Genomic DNA, 9,472 nt, shown 5'->3' on the forward strand with positions numbered 1-9,472 from the left:
CCATTTCTGACTGATTGCTGTCAATTGTTGTAGGCAATTGGTTAATTAGTTATCATCGATTAATTCAAGTTTTTATTAGTAGTTTCATCAAATGGTTTAAGGTCGAATGTTGTATGTGCTGATCTTTAGGCAATTAGCTTCAGGGCATTGTCAATATGCTGACAATGATCCTGCTTGCATGTTGATTTTGGTTTCAATTTTCAGTTTCAGTTTTTAATGGTTCTGTCAAGTTCTGTGTGGGGTTAGAATTCAGCCTTAGTCATTTAGTTATTAAAATTTGGTAGGATGGATTGATTATAGCTGTTATAGTTTGCTGCTTGATCTAATCTATGAGGTTTGAATTGCTGTTTGATTTTGACTAAGGAAATTGGTTAAAGCTGATAAAGTACAAAGGGTTGGGCTAGAACAGTAAATCACAGTGGTTTTAGGGGTGATTTGGGAATGAAACAAGTTAGGTTTATATTTTAGTGTTAGTGCTTTGTTAGTGGGGTATTAATTAATACACTAATGGGGAACAAAAGGGAATGGGGGGCTGAAATTAAGGAAAAGCTTCCTTAGTGGAATTTAAAGGAAAAATCAGATTTTTAGTGGAAAATTCTGATTTGAATAAGAAAAAGGGGCCGGGAACTAAGTTTGGAAGGGGGGCAGGTTGTATAAAAGGGGAATAGGGGATAATTCAGAAAGGGGGGAGAAATTTCAGAACTAAAAGAGAGGAATTTTGGAGAGTTTAAGAGTGAATGAAAGCTGAACTTTGAAGAAAGAGAAAACATTCATAGCTCAAGTAAAAAACCTGCTGGATTTTATCATCAAAATTCAGTAATTTTAGAGTTGAATAGGTTGAATTTTAAACACCTAAAAGTTCAGTAATTGGAGAAAGTTAAAAGAGAGGGTTGAGACATAAAACAAAACTGAAAAGTGAAGTCTTTGTTCAGTAATTGGAGAAAGTTAAAAGAGAGGGTTGAGACATAAAACAAAACTGAAAAGTGAAGTCTTTCTTCCATTGTTGAAAAATCAGGACTGTTCCTTGCATCTTTTGCATTTCCAAATACATCCTGGTTCTGTTCTAATTGCTGAATATTTCTGGGGTTTAACTGAGGTTCTAAGTGGTTTCTTGAGCAATTATTTCCCGGTCTGCATTGTTTTTTGTATTGGTGCTATTTCATTGAGTTATTCTTGGGACTCCACTGCTGGTTTTAAAAGCTGTCACTGAGCTGTTCTGTTATACTGCTGTTGTTGTTGTCTGCTACTGCTCTACTAATCCTCCCCTTCTTCTTCTGTTCTATTATCAGGTACACTACTTTGAATCACCTCGACGTTTGATTATTAAAGTTGAAATAAAATGGACATAAGATTTCTGTATTTAATTATAGAATAATTGTATTTTAGTTAGATATTAGTTATGTGTTTCCAATTATATAAAGGGTAGAGGCATGTTGTATTAAGACTATTCTTGTAAGATCGTTGATTAGTAGCTAGATAGGGCATAACGTTAGATTACAGATCTAAGATCCTTAAAATGACGTGAATATATGTCAATACAGTAGGCCTGTTTAATTTGAGCAGAATTGTTAGATTGTTGAACTATTGGACGTATTTCCGTAGGAATTGCATAGTTATCAGTTTCAGTTTTGTTAATTCATATGTTTAAAATAATGTAGCTTCGGAATAACATCCAACTCTAAATTGGTAATTAGTTAATGTGGTGATCGATTTAATTGGTTGGTAAAATCTAGCTTTGAACTCACGAATATAGGAATAGAAGTAACTTGAAGTTTGTGATTTTTTTTTCTTAGTAATAAAGATCCATAAGTATTAGGCAAATATAATTGGTTAGTAATTTCGTATAATCCGTAGGTTTGATATATTTGAAGCGCGATTCAATATAGTAAGGCTAAGAACACTAATCCCATAGGTTATTTAAATTAATGATCAAGCTTAAGCAAACTTTCGTAATTATTAGTAATTAAGGTTGGCTTAGTTTCAAGTATTTGAAAATAATTAGTTCCATCGGTTCATTTCATCTAATCACCAGTTTCATGTGCAACTTCCCTTGGAGTTTGGCATGCTCGTCTTGCTCATGCATCCTATCCTACAGTTTGTCATGCTTTACCAGCCACTACTCTCACCTCATCAACGCATAAAAATACTAGTATATGTTCTACATGTGTTGTTAGTAAGAGCCACAAAATTCCTTTTAGTGAGTCTAGTTTTCAGGCCACAAGGCCTTTAGATTTAATATGTTTGGATGTTTGGGGCCCTGCTCCAGTAGTTTCACAGGATGGTTATCGTTATTATGTCATCTTTTTTGATCATTTTAGCAAATATACTTGGATTTATTTCTTTCGTTTTAAATCTGAAGTACTTTCAGTTTTTCATCAATTTCGTACCATTGTTGAAAAGTATTTTGGTCGCCCTATTAGATGTTTCCAAGCCGATTAGGGAGGTGAATTTCAAGCCTTAACGAATTATTTGTATGATAATGGAATTGTCCAACGTTCCTCTTGTCCTTCTACACCTGAACAAAATGGTTGTGCTGAAAGAAAGCATAGGCATATTGTTGAAACCGGTCATGCACTTTGCACCATGCCAATGTTCCCCATTACCTGTGGACAAATGCATTTGAAATTGTTGTTTATACTATTAATCGATTGCCAACTCCCCATTTAAAGAATCAATCACCATATCGTATTTTGTTTCATATGGATCCGGATTATTCTCTGTAGCGTATCTTTGGTTGCTTATGATTTCCTTGGCTTCGTCCTTATACAAAGGATAAACTTTCACCTCGATCTCACCCTTAAGTCTTTTTGGGGTACAGTAAATTGCACAAAGGGTACAAATTCCTTGACCTGGTTTCCTCCAAAGTTTATGTTTCTCGTCATGTAATTTTTGAGAGATCTGCATTTCCCTTTGCTTTAAAGGATGGTGTGTTGCCTAAATCCTCAAACAAGGAAAACTCTCCTTCATTTATCGTTAATCTTCCTTATCAGTAGACCCCATCAACCCTTAACTCATCACAAGCAAACCCGCACAAACCCAAAATCCCTTGCCTCTGTTTTCTATCACGCAATGAGCACCTATGCCACCTGATAGTGTTGTTCATTGACAAAGTACTAGTATTGCCTCTTCATCTCCACTGGGCGTCCCTCTGTGTGAAGACTCATCCTCTTATAATATGTCTGATACATCAGCTGCTCCATCTAGACCTGGAAACTCCATTGTTCCACCCATGCATGGAATGGTTACAAGAGCACAAACAGGCTACTTGAAACCGAAGCGACCCTTTTCCTTTTTGGCAACTACATTAGTCTCACCTGAGCCCTCTTGCTATTCACAAGCTGCTAAGGATATTAATTGGCATTGAGCTATGTCGGAAGAGTATAATGCTCTCATTCAAAATGGCACATGGCAACTAATTCCTCCTTCACCATCCCAAAATGTGATTGGTTGCAGGTGGGTGTGTTAAACAAAGTTGAAGGCAGATGGATCTTTGGATCGTTACAAAGCACGACTTGTGGCTAAGGGTTATCATCAACGTCCGGGAGTAGATTTTCTTGATACATACCGCCCAGTTATCATGCCTGCAACCATTCGGTTATTGCTATCGCTAGCTGTCACAAATCAGTGGCATACCACCCAGCTGGATATCTCCAATGCATTTCTTCATAGTCATCTCGACGAGATAGTTTATATGTCCCAGCCCCCCGGGTTCGTTGATCCTACTCGACCAGACCATGTATGTCTTCTCAAACGCTCTCTATATGGATTGAAACAGGCTCCCCGAATGTAGAATAGATACCTCACTTATTCATTACTCTCACTGGGATTTTTGGGATCCAAAACTGATAGCTCCTTGTTTTTAAACCTACTGGTGACAAAAAACTATTTTGTTTGGTTTATGTTGATGATATTTTAATAATAGGTTCAGATACAACTCTTGTAAACTCACTTGTAACTAAACTCCAACAACAGTTTGCAGTTCGTGATTTAGGGACACCTTCATACTTCCTTGGGTATCGAAGCACATTGGACGAGTGCTGGGTTGCATTTGACGCAAAGAAAATACATGGATGATCTCCTGAAACGTGTTCATTGGACTCCTGCAACATTGTTTCCACCCCAGCTTGTCCATCCACAAAACTCTCTTCCATTGAAGGATCTTAATTCACTGATCCCACCCTTTATCGAAGTGTTGTGGGTGCCTTGTAGTACTTGACCTTTACTCATCCTGATTTAGCATTTGCTGTGAACAAGGTCTCTCAATTCATGCACTGCCCTATGGACACTCACTGGACTGTTGTTAAACGCATCCTACGATATATTAAGACAACCCCGTCTCATGGGTTGTTCTTTGCTAAAGGCACATCTAGTTTATTACATGGCTATACTGATTCATATTAGGAAGGCGACATAAATGATCGTAAATTAACTACTGGGTTTGCTATTCTTTTGGGTTCTCATCTCATTTCATGGGCTTCATGTAAGCATCGGGTAGTGTAACGCTCTAGCACTGAGGCAGAGTATAGAGCTCTAGCTACTGCCACCTCGGAAATCACTTGGATTGAGCATCTTCTTCGAGAGATTGGCTGTTTTACTTCCTCTGTTCCCACTTTGTGGTGTGACAACCTCAGCGCGACGTACTTAACAGCCAATCTCATCTTTCACTTTCAAACAAAATATATGGAAATTGATTTCCATTTTGTTCGTGATAGAGTTCGAGCGAAGGCTTTATGTGTTCGTTATGTCAGCTCTCATGATCAACTTGTTGATGCATTGACAAAGCCATTATCGAAGAACAGGTTTTTGCAGTTGCGGACCAAGTTGGCAGTGGTTTCAATCCCTGCTCAACTTGAGGGGAGTGTAGAGGATAATCCTACATGGACTCTACTCCTATATTTTAGGATTCTTGTAGCCAAAGGACTTGTATATCTCTGGGCATAGAAGTCTTATACATCTGGGAACTCTTTGTATATATTGGGGTTGTATAGTCATGTTTAAGTACGAGAATAAAAGAACTTTTCAGAAGAAAATCAGAAATTGTAAAGAAAGAAATCCTTTCACAAACATAACGAAAAGTACCAATTGTAGAAAAATAACGTATATTATTTTCTACAAAAAAATATACAAACTCTTTATCCGTATAGCCGTGAATAATAAATCAAACAGACTCAATAAATTAAACAGACTCGGTATGCATCATTGTCATCTCAGTTTTTGGATTTTTATTCTTCTGCTTCTTTGTTTGTCTAAACTCTCCGTAAAAGTATGAGACGAAACCCCAAAGAGAAAGAAAAAGAGCGAGGCCCTTTTCACCTGAAAAATTTTCCCTAAAGAAAACTACAGCTAATACTTCAGTAACAGGAAGTAGAACTGCGATCATAACCCCAGACATTAGAGAAGAAGAGCAGTAGATGACTCCAATTACACCCACAAAGAAGCACTGCCAAATAATGGTAGTCCATACTATCACTGTATAGTATCTAGCTTCTCCGAGATTAAATTGTTTTGCCTCCCTTGATATTGCCTGCAAATTTCAATCAATATCTTAATCCTTGCTCTTTAATAAGATAGTGTATAGCTAAAACAAAATTAATACCGAGGAAGTATCTATGATACATCATCTTGTGATTTTAAACTTGCATAATATTGTGTAGTTATAAAAATCTTCTTATTAAGGGTAAAACGAGCATGTACGCAAAATATCTTAATCAATCTAAACCCACGATATTGATATATTCCAAATTTAAAAAATGAATTCCATGACAAATGAGTCTTCATCCGTATATGTGGGATATGAATAATTTAGGGTTTCGACCTAGTCCCTTCATTACTTTTCTATTACACGCTTTTGTTCTCTTTTGTCATTAAGATCAGAAAATTTTATGGGAAATAAAAAAAAAATAGATGAAAAGAGGGAAAAAAAGAATATAAGAAATCCTAAAGAGGGAAATTGTATGGACTATTGATCATCACCTAAAGAGAAGTTGAATAGACTTCTCATTTGAAGGCCTTAGGGATCTAATGGTAATAAATGAGAAATATTTTACGATCTCGGTTTCAATATATGTGACGTAATTTGCGTCTTGACTTGAAATTTAAGGTTTTTTTTATTGAATCTTGGGTCTTCAACATATTTTAAAATATTTGTGTCTTTAAGACTTTTTGAATTTGTTATTTTAAACTAGCATAATATTGTATAGTTATAAAAAAACTTCTTATTAAGGGTAAAACGAGAAGTTTAAAGTTAAATACTTTCAAATGTATAATTGTGTCATTTTATCTAAAATGGACTAATAATGAAAATTCAAAATATTTACCCTTAAACTGTAAAGTTCTTTTTATAAGGTTATCAATTACTAATATATGATAAAATTTACCTATAATTTTCTTGTAAATGACTTGATTAAAAAAAATTAGTTTGAGAATGCATTGAATTTAAACCCACAAAAGAATATTGTAAGATAACTGCAACATGGAGTAAGATGCATAGGTAGTGATGAGTTTAGGGGGGGGGGGGGGATACCTGAAAGTCGTTATTGGCGATCATTCCAATAGTACAAAAAACAGTAGCAGCAAAACACATGACCATTTGAATCTCCAATACCAATGTAGCAGTAATAGCTTGTTTTGCCTTCAAGTAAATCAACTCAATACAAGGCAAAATGACTCCATATAAAGCTGCTGCCAAAAGTGTCATCATAAAACCAAGAATATAGGCTTTACTTGTCACACCCTCTGGCCGATCACCATTAGATCGAACACCTAATAAAACAGCACCAACTGTCAACAGAACCACCGCATTGATAGAGTAGGGTGTGAATTTCAGCTTCACTATGAAGAAAGCACCTATCGCAGTAAAGGCAAGTTGAGCAGCAAGAAGAAGTGAAGAGGTTGACACAGGAAGTTTTGAACCACCCCAAGAATAGAAAAAATCATCAACACCGGTGACAACGCCAATGACGAATGATGCGATGAAAATTCGGGGTGTTATAAAGTATAACTTGGCATTGGAGCCTTCGGTTTTTCGGCGACACAAGTATAGGATGGCAAGAGGTATAAGGGTGAATGGCCATCCAGCAGTTTGTAACCAACTGCTAAACCATACTCTTGAACCTCCCTCAACATAATATAGACGCATCATTAGAGGACCACCGCAGATACCAACAGCGAGTATTAAACAGTTAATGAGCAGGAGGATTCTCCTCATAGTGGTGCTTAATCCATGATGTTCCATACTTTTTCTCAAGCGAATTGGATACTAAGTTGGAGTAGTCTGCTGCTCAGGCTGAATGGTCTTCTTCTACTAAGGTTTGGATTTTTGGACCTCTAGCAGTGATGAGATCTTCAGCCTGCTATTTATAATTGAGAAACATTTTAGTCATTCCCATGATTTGTTTCACGACATGGAGTGGCCCCACTTTAAGAAGGCTTTCTTATGATTTAATTAATTGTGGTACTAGTAATTTTCATATGATTCACAAGGGGAGGATATAACAATAAAAAAATAAGTAGCCTTGACTATTCTACTGGTTAGCGTTGATTTTTGCATTTGCACTTGTGAAGACAAAAATATGGATTAAATTTAACAAGGATGGGACAAACATGGTTTTAGTTAAGAATTGAATAATTATAAGTGGGTCGGTAGAGTTTTGCATTTCCACTTGCCAACAATAATACCTTTTCTTATATGAAAAGATTCTCTCCGTTTCGGCTATGTGCACTTTTAAATAAATGTTAGACATGTTTACAACACGACCAATAAAAACAAAGAAATTAAGAAAAAGAAAATCAAAGTTGGATGGCGTCTTGGTTTTTTGTTTGATCATCTGCTTAAAACCAGACTGTTAAGAATGAGCTGATCAGCAATGTTGTAGCTTTTAAAATATTAGCTAACTATAGTGACACATATTAATCAATTTTGAAATAATTCTTTATATAATTTATTATAGATAGAAGAGTTAGAGATAGAAGAGTTATTAATTTTTTTTTTATGTATTTCCATACAAAATGATTCTATCTTGGCTACATTACAAATAAAAACAGTTTTAATTGAATTAGAGCTTAGATGGTTATAAGATTTTCTTTTAAAATGATGAAAAAGAAAAGAGCGTTAAAGTAAAAAAAAAATTATCTATAAATATACGAATATACATAGTTTTAATACATGATTCTCTAACAGCTTGTTTGGATGGTTGTTACGCATCGTTTCATAATGTATCGTATCGTACTGTATTGTATTGTAATGTATCGTTTGATAAATACAATGTTTGGATACATTGTGTCGTTTGTCATCGTTTCATGATATCACGCACCAGCAATATGAAGAATACACTTGCAATATTATAAAGAAAAATTATGATACCACGTAAAATTAATATATAAAAAGGTAGGATAAATGATAAAATAAAATAACTTAATAATAATAGAGGGTGAGATTGAGAGAAAAAGACAAGGTAACGATGCGACCACACCAAATCGGTCGTTACATAAAGTGACACATTTCGTCGTTATGTAACGACGGATTTAACGATACGATACAATAAACTTTAAGTAACAATCAAAACAAACATTGTATTTAAAGTAACAATACGATACGATACAATGGGTAACAACCATCCAAACAAGTTGTAAGTGTAGCATATACTAAATATATACATTTCGGAAAAGGGCCAGAACAGACCCTGAACTATAGTTTCAGGGTTAAAAATAGAGAAATTTTCATAAAACACTATCTTTTAGTGGTAATTAGTTATCTATAGATACCATTTGCTATATTATGGATTGTAGATATGTTTTTTTTTTGTTATAAGATGTATTAGAGGTATTTAAGCTATTGTATCCATGAATACAATAGCAAAAATAGGCATGAATCAGGGAAGTCAAGCTAATCAGCTGTTGTATTCGAGTGTATTCGACTGTATTCACGGCGTGAAACGTGGGTTTACAGCTGGACAGATTATTGTAATCGGCTGTATTCATGACGTGAAACAGGGGATTACATTGTTTTTAAACGGAAAGTGAATCAATTAACATAATAGACTCCTAATATAACTCAACAAACTCAATTATAACACACAAATTTTGTATTTTTAGTTATAAAAAAGATTCTCAACCGAAAAATACCCCAAAAAGCATAGCAGACTTCAAAGAAATTATATAATACATCTGAATACATAAATTATATTAATTAAAAAAATATGAACATATTCATTGCATATAGTGAGATAGTGAATACAATGTAATAGATAGAATACAGCGGGATACATTGAAATACAATGGAAAAAAAGACAGTGAATACAACGAAATACATGGAATACAGCGAGATACATTGAATTACAATGAAAAAAAAGACAATGAATACAATGAAATACATAAAAATACAGCATGATACGTTGAAAAATACATTGAAATATATTAACAAAAAAAATTTCTCTTTATCCCCTAGGATAATCAAATTCTGACCCTTGAACAC

The 9,472-nt window shown here is 34.8% G+C and overlaps 1 protein-coding gene across 1 annotated transcript; it reads right to left on the reverse strand.

Moving 5' to 3' along the window:
* Positions 1-5,055: 5,055 nt before the first annotated feature.
* Positions 5,056-7,423, reverse strand: LOC107820960 (purine permease 1-like). Its single transcript, XM_016647326.2, has 2 exons — positions 6,524-7,423; positions 5,056-5,524 (listed from the first exon to the last, which is right to left on the reverse strand). The coding sequence occupies exons 1-2, from the start codon at positions 7,232-7,234 to the stop codon at positions 5,177-5,179; spliced, it is 1,059 nt and encodes a 352-aa protein (XP_016502812.2). The 5' UTR covers positions 7,235-7,423; the 3' UTR covers positions 5,056-5,176.
* Positions 7,424-9,472: the final 2,049 nt, after the last annotated feature.

Source organism: Nicotiana tabacum, chromosome 22, assembly GCF_000715075.1.
Source record: "Nicotiana tabacum cultivar K326 chromosome 22, ASM71507v2, whole genome shotgun sequence".
Lineage (NCBI taxonomy): Eukaryota > Viridiplantae > Streptophyta > Magnoliopsida > Solanales > Solanaceae > Nicotiana > Nicotiana tabacum.

What these genes read in the sequence shown, in the direction of transcription:
- LOC107820960 (XM_016647326.2), bottom strand. Translation starts at nt 7,234, where the DNA reads ATGGAACATCATGGATTAAGCACCACTATGAGGAGAATCCTCCTGCTC. An exon ending in TCGCCAATAACGACTTTCAG is followed by an intron (nt 5,525 to 6,523) that starts GTATCCCCCCCC and finishes TGAAATTTGCAG; the next exon opens with GCAATATCAAGGGAGGCAAA.